The sequence below is a fragment of the Lolium rigidum genome, chromosome 2 (assembly GCF_022539505.1).
Source record: "Lolium rigidum isolate FL_2022 chromosome 2, APGP_CSIRO_Lrig_0.1, whole genome shotgun sequence".
NCBI classification, from domain to species: domain Eukaryota; kingdom Viridiplantae; phylum Streptophyta; class Magnoliopsida; order Poales; family Poaceae; genus Lolium; species Lolium rigidum.
The window spans coordinates 192575154-192587490 of NC_061509.1; the positions used below are offsets into that span (position 1 = coordinate 192575154).

Genomic DNA, 12337 nt, shown 5'->3' on the forward strand with positions numbered 1-12337 from the left:
GACGACGTATTCATCGGCATCGCCTCTACGACTGCCTTGACCGCGTCACCGCCGAGTTCTTCTATGCGTACTCGGTTCTGGCAAAACGAGAGTATGCCTTCGTCCCGACGTGTGCCTGGTTCTGGCAAAACTATGGTTGCACTTCGTCCTCGACGGCTCAGACTGCATCGACTTCGGCATCGACCATCTCCACGACTGCCTCGGCGCGTCTCTGCCACCCTCCTCGCACACCACCTCAACTGCGGCTACAACGACACCGGCACCCGGCCATGACCTCGACCACGGCAATCCCTCACGCGGCTCCCTCGACCAAGGTTGCAGCACCCACACTCTCGGCTACCTCGACATCGGCACAATGGGCTATCACCTCACATGAGCACCTCGGCTTCTTCTACAATCCAAGCATCCGCGACGCGACATCGTCCACGACGCCCACGCTACGACTGCGGGGGAGTGTCAGCCCGTTGGTTCCTACCTTCGGCTTCTCTCCAGTCTGACCGTCCGCGACGTCACCGTTGTTCACGTCAGTACCGCTACGACTGCAGGGAGTGTTAGAGATATATTTGGTATATGTGTATTTGGTAGTATATGATTTGTAATCATCTCCTGCCTTATCTCTAGGATAGTCTTCTTGGCTCTCAAGACTTGTACCCCTATATATACTCGTCCTATATATACTCGCCCCAGAGGCTCAATACAACATCCAACATATTACGCCAAACCCCTCTTTATCCTTCAACAATAATCACTCGTTGTGGATTGGAACTGAAACTTCAATTAAACTTGCATAATTGAATATAATCAGTCTTTCTAGGTTGGAACTAACACTTCAATATCTGGTACACTTTCCTTGCTGGTACATAAATGACTATATAGTCTTTCTACAGAGTGAGCAGCCAAAAAATATTGCCTCTTTTCCCAAAAAATGACTGTAATTAACAGCTAAGGGGTGAACTGCATGATGTCGTGTATACATGATCCTAGAGCAATCTTCACATATTCTTATATTCCCACAATGCAGAAAAAGAATACATAAATTAAGCTGTAACATATGTGTTGATGTTCCTTTATATCATCACAACAGCAGTCAATCTTCATGCTCGTCTTCCTCTTCAGAGTCTGCATGTAGAGGAGTGTCAAATAGCAAATTCAGAGATTTCTTTTATCCCCCCGTCAGCCATTGGATGATTGGAACAAGCAAGTAGTACAACTTTATCCCCAACATGGAAAAATGGAACTAAAATTAAGGCAAGGACCCTTCGATTTTTGAATGCTCATGTGTTCATGATTAATAGAGTGCATATGCTTGCAAGGGACAGAGCTTACCAGATCGAACATCATCTCCAACATTTCTTGTCTTAATTTGTCTCACGAGCATCCGATATATTAGAACCCACCAATATATGTGAAGAACAAGTAGTGAAAACAAAAGGGAATTGAATACATAGTAATATATTGGCCCGTCAAAATTGTGCTTCTTCTTATCCAGAGTCAACAGAACTTCATAGCTGAAACAAATTTATCTTAGTAAGGTCATGTAACTTCTGATAAAAAAAAGTAAAGCATGGCAACACCTCATGTCAGCTTGCACCGATTGTAAAATATCAACTTTATCTATTAATTTATCAGAATTCAACATACTTGATGGGACTAATTTAGTAGATTCACTGTGCTATAATAAGTAAGGCATTAGACATGAATGGTATGATTAGCATGGAAACAAGTATGAAAACAAAATTCCATATTACATTAGCACACAAACTATGTCAAATGTTTTAGCTTGTGATGCCGTGACCCAAGATAAGTAAAGTTTTTTCGAGGTATAATATCTTTAGATGAACTTACTTGCAGAGTTCACAACAACCTTTTGGTGTAAGCCAAGTATGTTTGCTTCACAAAAAATTGGTAAGCAATGATCTGAGAGATTTAATAAGTCAGAGAGAAACTTTTACCTTGTACTTCTGAGAATCCAGAACGGAAAATATGTGAGGCGGAGAAGAACCCATGAAACAACAAAAAGAAGAAATGCAACATTTGCAAGCCAATCACAATTGCTATACTTGGACATCTTCCCAATTTCTAAAAACACATCGCTTGCATCATGAATTGCCAGTACAACTGCACCAACTCTAGCAAACCTGTTTAATTGATAAACAAGTTAGAAACTGAACGGAGTGAGCAGAAAAAACTAAGATAGTAGTGATACATTTCAAGTTCATGAAACAACGGCGCTTACAGAAAACATACCTGAATACATAGGATAAAATTATCAGCACAACAGTTGCAACATGATGCGACATTGAGACACCAAAATCTGCACGCCTTGTTTCCCAGAACATAAGTGCGAATATTGAATATGTGTAGAATCCAGCAGCATACATATAGACAGCCTTAAGTTTCAATCTGTGGATGATATGAGCACATTGACTAATTAGATTTGGATCAGCATGAGAACTGTCAGTAATTTGTGCAAGTAGAGCGAAAAGATCCAGATTACTTTGTCTTTTGATCCGGCCAAACCTGTTCGCCAGGTCCCACCCAAAAATACTTGGTGTTTGTGAACCAAGGCTCATTATACGTGACCAACAAAGACAAAACCTCTCCAGATAGGAAATAAATGCACTTCCAAGCCGATTCCTTGAATTTTCTTATCCTCTTTTTCGTTTGCTCTGCTTTATGATGATTCTTCTCATGTGCATTCCCAAACATAAGTTTCCTGGCAACTCTCTGGAACGAGTATATAAGAAAAGGAATAAAACAGCAAGTGCATTGTCAGTGGATTCTTTTTATTGGTTAAAACTTAAAATAAATGTTGAACAACCTGTCTATGCAAACATGTATGAAAAGCATCCTTATGGAAAAAATGTATGAAAAGCATAATAAGTACTGTAACTGCTTAAAATTTCTGAGTAATGAAGAGACCTGAACAGGCAAATAAGTGTCAAGTTTCAATATACGTCAAAAGTGGTAACCTGAGAGCACAGGTGCCGAACTCAACTATCCCAAAAGATTCTACATGATCATGCATTTATGTCCACAATAGATTTTGCTCGTGCTTGTGAACAGACCACTTCAATACTTTCAGTGCCCACTCTGGAGAAGATTACTCTTCCGCACATGGCAGTTGCTAGTACACACACGAGGACTCCAGGACAACAGCTTTATTATGGTTAAGACTTTTGCAGAGAATTGAAGACTCAAATGATTAGGTCACCTACAAAATACTAATGCCTTTTTCAGGTTATCGGATAAGTTGGATTCTGACGCAAATCGAGCTGGGGCAGACCGGCAAGCATGTGAGCTTCTGAAGCTCAGTGCTTCCCCTCTGGCCAAGAAAGCCATGAACGAACCTTTCGATTGAATAACGGAGGCCTGGGTCAGGGCGTGACGCACCTCGAAGACGAAGCGATCGAGGAGGAAGCGGGCGGTCGGGAAGAAGAGGGCGAAGAGGGGGAGCGCGAGGAAGTCATCGTATGCCGGGTAGGCCTCGCGCTCCCAGTCCACCGCCGCCACGAGGCGCTCCACCGCCGCCGCGAGCCACGCCATCGTCGTGCCCAACTCCGGTCGCCGGACAGAGGAGAATCCGGTCAGCTAACGCCGCCGATGGGACTGGACTCCTCCCGTCGCACTCAACAACTCGGTGGCTCTGGACTTGGGAGTTTGGACTGCTCCCGCGACCCGGCTCGCGCGGTCTCGGGGTTGGTCGCAAACTTGGAAGAAACTTTTCTCCACCACTACTTTATCGATTTCACTTTTTTGATTGTACTCGCATTACTTGCACACATGAAGTACGGTAGCCTCGAAATGCCAAAATGTCTTGGGAGTTGTAGCCTAGTGGCCGACATGCGTAAGTTTTTATTTATTTTTAAACAAAATAGGCCACTTTATTCGGGAAATGCACTTTGGCTCATAGGAGCATATGCTTCCATTATGTGAATCTACATTTTAAAGTATTAAAAAATTCTAAACTAATTTTTTACATGTACATCTAGACATTTTATATTGGTACACAAGTTTTCAAAAGAAAAAATATTTTTCTGTGGCTCCTGTAAAAAAGATAAATTTTAATGCTGTAACACGACTACGTATAGGACATTTTTTTGTCTTTTTTGTACACACCACACAAAATGTTATTTTTCCACGAAAACTTGTGAACGAACATAGGATGTCACAATGTATAAGAAAAAATTTATGTCAGATTTTTTTTCACATTTCTAAAATTGTTTTTTATTATTTTCTATAATGGGTGCATATGCACGCGTGTGCCAAAATGCCACCTCCACTTTATTCAATCACCGTGATACTCCGTATTTTTATTTTCAAAATAGAGAGTAGCCTAACCTCTACATCAATAGATTCACACGATCACTTTATTTATTTCAGGGTACGAGTTATTCAAAGTTTACGTCAAGAATTAGATAAGGTTAAGATATGTATCAACGAAAGAAAGATAAGAATCATCACAAAGCAATCCATTCTCAATTCTGCTATATCATCACCCAACAGTTTGAAGAAAAAGGTCATGTGCAACGGTAGTAGACGGTTGCATCCAGTAAGCATATGCTCCCGCGATCCTGCGGAGTAGGAAAGCCCATAATTAAATCCAGTGTAAACTTCAAAAAATTATACCCTTTTGCTTGTTAAAGATAAAACTATTTCGGCAAGTTCAAATAGACCAACGTAAAGCTGAAATGCAAATACGTAAACTAGCTTTATCATTTTTATGCACTTCATTTAACTAACTACCAAACATATCAGTAATATTAGAAGGTGGAGAAATGTTATATGTGAAATACACCATACGTCAAACATTTTTTTTTTTGCAAAAGGACATGCAAGAAATATATGCTCAACGGTCTCATTTGAATAAAAAAACAACACCTTCACATCCATTCTAATTTCTCTTTGCCAAGTTATCTTTAATTAACAACACTTTGTCACTTAGAAACCACATATTTTTTTTGTTCCTTAGGAGTTTTTTCAACTTCAATAGATACTTACGGAGAAACCTTGTATGACCATTCATTAAGTCCAGAGAACGTATCTAGTGATACCACACCTTATTTGATACCATGATACCACTTTTTAAAATTTAAATTTTAAATGTAAAAAAAATCAAAATCAAAATTTTAGGTGTTCACAAGATATGTGTCTGTGTGCCGACCCGGACGAATGGAACCTGGGTGCGCGCGCACCCATTTACGAAAAGTTTTAAAAAAATACTATTTAAAAATATCAAAAAACTGTGAAGTAAAATTTTGCATGTACATATTATGTTGATACTTACTCGTGTGAGTTTTCACGAAAAAATACCATTGTGTGTGGCCTGCATAAAAATGACAAAATGTCCGAATGAGAATAGTCAACATGAATTTGTACTATTCACAGGAATATGAATTTGCATTTTGTAATTTTTGTGTAGGTCACACACAATGGTATTTTTCCTTGAAAACACACACGAGTAAGTATCAACATAATATATACATGCAAAAATTTACTTCGCATTTTTTGAAACTTTTCAATAGCATTTTTTTTGAGTTTTTTGTAAATGGGTGCGCGCGCACCCAGGTTCCATTCACCATTTCCAGTCTGTGTGCCCTCTAACTTTCATAACCTTTTCAAAATACCTTAAGAGAATCAAAAATAAGAAATCAAGCATGAATAGTGTCACATAAAGACAAAATACAAAATGCTACTATTCCATAGCATTTGTCTTTTTTGTTTCTCTTGGTATATTTTAAATTTGGCTGTGAAAAATCTAGAGAATATAAACACACATCTTGTCAATAGCCACAAATTTGTTTCGAATTTTTTTGACACTTGCAATTCTAATTTTGTGAAGTGGTATCATGGTATCATGTAAGGGGTGGTATCGCTAGATATTTTCCCATTCATTCTAAATACATTGATTTGACAGTAAAAACACCGAAATCTGTGAGTTTCCAAACAAATCTATCTAGCTCATTTGAGAGTGATACCGTCACTAGCCTCTGATACAATCATTAGCCTCTGATACAAGTGCAACCATTCGTTCCACTTATGTTCATTAAACGCCCTCCTAAAACAAATATGCAGAGGGGTTTGAGCTAGAATACTCGCCACCAAAGCATGCTTATATTGAACGATGTTATATAAAGACAGATATTGTTGCGCAAGAGGTAAATCTCCCAACCATACATCCTCCCAAAAACGCAATGTTGAACCATTTCCAACTTTGAAGAAACCTCTACTAAAAAAATCAGACATGACCCTCATAAGACCCTTCCAATAAAGGATAATTGGTCGGTTTTACTTCTACTTGAGCCGAAGTTTTGTTCTTTAAGTATTTATTATGAAGCAACGGTTGCCACATGTCATCTTCCATAAGATGTTTCAACAACCATTTGCTAAGCAAACATCTATTTTTTAATCAAGAACTTCTACAACCCTCCTAATCTTTTGGTGGACATATAATGTTCCATTTTATTAAGCTATACCTTTTCTTATCATCATCCGATTGTCAACAAAATCTAGACCAATAAAATCAAGTTATTTTCTAACCTCTTTAGAGATTTCAAGAAGGAGAGCATGAAAATCAGTGAACTTGTTAATACTAAAGTAATAAGAATGAGGCGGTCTCCATAAGTGAGTAGTTTGCTTCGCCAACATCCTAGCTTAGAAAAAATGACTCTCCACCGGATTTCATTCCAGACTTACGGAGGATTCTATGATGAATCGGTATTCCTAGATACCTAAAAGGTAAAGCCCCGGACTCACATCCAAAATTTTGCGTTTATATATTGATGCTCCATATCCTTCGCTTTACCAAAGCAAAATATCTTGCTCTTATGGAAATTTATTTCAATCCACACAGTTGCTCAAAAACGCAAAGGATGAGATTCATATTGACAACCTTTTCAACGTCATGTTGCATAAACAAAATTTTGTCATCTACGTATTGAAGGATGGACACTCCACCCTCAACCAGATGAGGAATAAGGCCTGCAGCGTATCCCTCCCCTTTAGCCCGAGAGATAGGAACATCCAACATATATCAACTACAATGCTGAAAAGGATTGGAGACAAAGGATCAACTTGTCTCAGTCCTTTTCATGTTTGGAAATTATGTCCAACGTCATCATTCAATCTTATTCCAACACCACCTCCTTGCAAAATGTTCAATCCACTCACACCATTTAGGATCAAACCCTTTCATCCTCAATACTTGTTGTAGAAAAGGATAGTTTACCTTATCATAGGCCTTTTCAAAATCAATTTTAAAAAGTACCCCATCCATTTTTTTCGTATGGAGCTCATGAACAGTTTCATGGAGCACGACAACACATTCTAAAATGTTTCTACCTGGCATGAAAGCACGTTCGGAAGGTCTAACCACCTTATGGGCCAAATCAGAAATGTGATTTGCGGCCACCTTGGTAAAAAATTTGAAACTCACATTGAGCAAAAAAATTTCATCTATATTGTTGGATTTGCACCGCATTCCTTTTTTGGAAGAAGAGTAATAACCCCAAATTTTATTTTAAATTATGGGAGTTCTCCATTTTGGATCTAACTAAAGAAAGCAATCAAGTCATTTGTAATTACATTCCAAAATATCTTATAAAACTCAGCAAGAGGAAAACCATCAGGTCCAGGAGTTTTATTCCATATGAGAAATAGCCTCATGCACTTCTTCCTCGGTGAGTTTTATTCCTGTCTGGTAGAAATCAGGGGCCACGCTTCAGAATTTTCAAGAAAAACACAATGAGCTAAAGTGGGACACCAGGAGGTCAATGGGATGGAAACTAGAGTTGGTGGCGCGCCCACCCCCTTAGGTCGCGCCACCTATGCTCGTTTCCCCCTTGACCATTCGATGCGCCTCAATATTTCGTGAACCGGCCAATTTTGACCTAAAAACCCTATATATACGACCCCCAGGGTTACGCCGAGGCTATGGCGACAGAGATCAAAAACACATAAAACAGAGAGTCGGAAGGCCGCCGGCGGCGGAGATCGGAGGGGGGAAATGCTGCCGGAATCGCCTCCGGTGGACCCACCTCCTCCGGTGTGGTCATCTTCATCAACATCATCATCTACATCACCATCTACAGCAACTCTCCATCACCCCACTATAATATATTGGCAAACCTGATGTATGATGCAATATATTGTTTTCCCATGATCTATTGTATCTCTATGTTGATGTTTGAGTAGTGACTTGTTCTTGGCAATTGTGAGATAGTTTATGTTGGTTGCATACAAATATATGTTATCTTCTATGATGATCTTGTTGTACTAACATATGAATGCACACATATGTTGGGGAATGCATGAGGTTGTCACCGTTGCATGATGATAGGAGGAGGGACAACTAGAGCTTGACGGAAACCATGTCCCAATTCTTAGATTCATGTTGTATTAATTCATGGTTACTCAACGGGGGATATAACTATGGGGACCTTTAAACATACAATGGTGGTTGGATTTTATGTCTTAATAATTCCCTTGTTTGTTCTTAACTGGCATTGAGATCAATCACTAGGGGTGTATTTGCTCATATCTATGGCTGCACCTATTCATGGCTCCTCATTAGAAGAAACAATAAAAAGACTATCTTTGCGCTTCACTAATTAAGACAACCACACAAATGAAGTAGCAATTTGCCAGAACATTTATTTCCTTGAGGTACTCCACTTTACTTCACTCCACTTCATATCACTTTAATTTTTGCATTAGTTTTACTTCTTGCATTTTAATTTCAGCACATATAGGTTTTAGTAGAAACCTCTTCACACACACGAACACACTATAGATCCTAGCTTTGCATAGAATGCCATATACGTGGGTTATTGGGCTTTAGAGAATAGATAGTTTACCTTCTGTTACTCGTGGGTTCGACAATCAAATACTTATAGAATTGTACTACGGTGTCCCCCCCTGATACGTCCAATTTGCATCACTATTTTATATCATAATTTGCTGTTATTCATTGATATATTTCATATTTGGAGATAATACTTATGTTATTTCATCTATTTTGCATGATTCATGATTATTGGAGGATCGCGCACCGGAGCCAGGATTCTACTGGAAAAAGCATCGTCAGAACGCAATATTTCGGAAGATCAACAATTGATGGGAATTACACGAAAATTCCTATTTTTCCAGATGACGAAGGGAGCCAGAAGGGGGAGCTGAGGAGGGCCGCCATGGGCCCCCCTCACAGGCCGGCGCGGGCCCTGCCGGGCCGCGCCGCCCTGTGAGGAGGGGGCCCACAGCCCCCTCTCGCCTCCTTTTCTTCGCGTACTCCTTCGTCCCGAAAACCTAAGCCAGAGAGGTACGTCGCGAAGAGTCACAGCCGCCTGATGGCGTGTAACTCACACGTTCGTTGGGAACCCCAAGAGGAAGGTATGATGCGCACAGCAGCAAGTTTTCCCTCAGAAAGAAACCAAGGTTTATCGAACCAGGAGGAGCCAAGAAGCACGTTGAAGGTTGATGGCGGCGGGATGTAGTGCGGCGCAACACCGGAGATTCCGGCGCCAACATGGAACCTGCACAACACAACCAAAGTACTTTGCCCCAACGAAACGAGTGAGGTTGTCAATCTCACCGGCTTGCTGTAACAAAGGATTAACCGTATTGTGTGGAAGATGATTGTTTGCAAGAAAACAAGTAAAACAAGTATTGCAGCAGATTTGTATTTCGAGTATAAAAGAATGGACCGGGGTCCACAGTTCACTAGAGGTGTCTCTCCCATAAGATAAAAGCATGTTGGGTGAACAAATTACAGTCGGGCCATTGACAAATAGAGAGGACATAACAATGCACATACATGTCATGATAAGTATAGTGAGATTTAATTGGGCATTACGACAAAGTACATAGACCGCCATCCAACTGCATCTATGCCTAAAAAGTCCACCTTCAGGTTATCATCTGAACCCCTTCCAGTATTAAGTTGTAAAACAACAGACATTTGCATTAAGTATGGTGCGTAATGTAATCAACAACTACATCCTTAGACATAGCATCAATGTTTTATCCCTAGTGGCAACAGCAATCCACAACCTTAGAACTTTTCGTCACTCGTCCCGGATATCAATGGAGGCATGAACCCACTATCGAGCATAAATACTCCCTCTTGGACTTAAGAGCAAAAACTTGGCCGAGCCTCTACTAATAATGGAGAGCATGCAAGATCATAAACAACACATAGGTAATAACTTGATAATTAACATAACATGGTATTCTCTATCCATCGGATCCCGACAAACACAACATCTTACAGATAGATGATCTTGATCATGTTAGGCAGCTCACAAGATCCAACAATGAAGCACAATGAGGAGAAGACAACCATCTAGCTACTGCTATGGACCCATAGTCCAGGGGTGAACTACTCACTCATCACTCCGGAGGCGACCATGGCGGTGAAGAGTCCTCCGGGAGATGAATCCCCTCTCCGGCAGGGTGCCGGAGGAGATCTCCAGAATCCCCCGAGATGGGATTGGCGGCGGCGTCTCAGTAAGGTTTTCCGTATCGTGGCTCTCGGTACTGGGGGTTTCGCGACGGAGGCTTTAAGTAGGCGGAAGGGCAACGCGGGGGGCCACACGAGGGCCCCACACCATAGGTCGGCGCGGCCAGGGCCTGGGCCGCGCCGCCCTATGGTGGCGGCGCCTCGTGGCCCCACTTCGACTCCTCTTCGGTCTTCTGGAAGCTTCGTGGCAAAATAGGACCCCGGGCGTTGATTTCGTCCAATTCCGAGAATATTTCGTTACTAGGATTTACGAAACCAAAAACAGCGAGAAAACGAAGCGGCTCTTCGGCATCTTGTTAATAGGTTAGTTCCGGAAAATGCACGAATATGACATACGGTGTGCGTAAAACATGTAGATATCATCAATAATGTGGCATGGAACATAAGAAATTATCGATACGTCGGAGACGTATCGGCATCCCCAAGCTTAGTTACGCTCGTCCCGAGCGAGTGTAAAACGATAACAAAGATAATTTCTAAAGTGACATGCCATCATAACCTTGATCATACTATTTGTAAACATATGTAATGAATGCAGCGATCAAAACAATGGTAATGACATGAGTAAACAAGTGAATCATAAAGCAAAGACTTTTCATGAATAGTACTTCAAGACAAGCATCAATAAGTCTTGCATAAGAGTTAACTCATAAAGCAATAAATCAAAGTAAAGGTATTGAAGCAACACAAAGGAAGATTAAGTTTCAGCGGTTGCTTTCAACTTGTAACATGTATATCTCATGGATAATTGTCAACATAGAGTAATATAACAAGTGCAATATGCAAGTATGTAGGAATCAATGCACAGTTCACACAAGTGTTTGCTTCTTGAGATGGAGAGAGATAGGTGAACTGACTCAACATAAAAGTAAAAAGAATGGTCCTTCAAAGAGGAAAGCATCGATTGCTATATTTGTGCTAGAGCTTTTATTTTGAAAACATGAAACAATTTTGTCAACGGTAGTAATAAAGCATATGAGTTATGTAAATTATATCTTACAAGTTGCAAGTCTCATGCATAGTATACTAATAGTGCCCGCACCTTGTCCTAATTAGCTTGGACTACCGGATCATTGCAATACACATGTTTTAACCAAGTGTCACAATGGGGTACCTCCATGCCGCCTGTACAAAGGTCTAAGGAGAAAGCTCGCATTTTGGATTTCTCGCTTTTGATTATTCTCAACTTAGACATCCATACCGGGACAACATGGACAACAGATAATGGACTCCTCTTTAATGCATAAGCATGTGGCAACAATTATTATTCTCATATGAGATCGAGGATATATGTCCAAAACTGAAACTTCCACCATGAATCATGGCTTTAGTTAGCGGCCCAATGTTCTTCTCTAACAATATGCATGCTCCAACCATTAAGGTGGTAGATCTCTCTTACTTCGAGACAAGACGGACATGCATAGCAACTCACATGATATTCAACAAAGAATAGTTGATGGCGTCCCCGAAACATGGTTATCGCACAACAAGCAACTTAATAAGAGATAAAGTGCATAAGTACATATTCAATACCACAATAGTTTTTAAGCTATTTGTCCCATGAGCTATATATTGCAAAGGTGAATGATGGAATTTTAAAGGTAGCACTCAAGCAATTTACTTTGGAATGGCGGATAAATACCATGTAGTAGGTAGGTATGGTGGACACAAATGGCATAGTGGTTGGCTCAAGGATTTTGGATGCATGAGAAGTATTCCCTCTCGATACAAGGTTTAGGCTAGCAAGGTTATTTGAAACAAACACAAGGATGAACGGTGCAGCAAAACTCACATAAAAGACATATTGTAAACATTATAAGA

At 40.4% G+C, this 12337-nt stretch overlaps 1 protein-coding gene across 1 annotated transcript; it reads right to left on the reverse strand.

Moving 5' to 3' along the window:
* Positions 1–759: 759 nt before the first annotated feature.
* LOC124687904 (ASC1-like protein 1) lies at positions 760–3381 on the reverse strand. The gene is made up of 5 exons (XM_047221633.1): positions 2498–3381; positions 2248–2403; positions 1953–2138; positions 1327–1508; positions 760–1119 (listed from the first exon to the last, which is right to left on the reverse strand). Exons 1-5 carry the CDS (start codon positions 2707–2709, stop codon positions 1088–1090), a joined length of 768 nt encoding a protein of 255 aa, XP_047077589.1. The 5' UTR covers positions 2710–3381; the 3' UTR covers positions 760–1087.
* Between the last annotated feature and the right edge of the window lie 8956 nt (positions 3382–12337).

Bases quoted from the DNA above. Each gene is read 5' to 3' on its own strand.
- LOC124687904 (XM_047221633.1), bottom strand. From the start codon at position 2,709: ATGTTTGGGAATGCACATGAGAAGAATCATCATAAAGCAGAGCAAACG. The intron at 2,404-2,497 runs GTAATCTGGATC...TATCATCCACAG, and splicing joins TGGCCGGATCAAAAGACAAA to ATTGAAACTTAAGGCTGTCT. The intron at 1,120-1,326 runs GTAAGCTCTGTC...CTCTACATGCAG, and splicing joins TGGAGATGATGTTCGATCTG to ACTCTGAAGAGGAAGACGAG.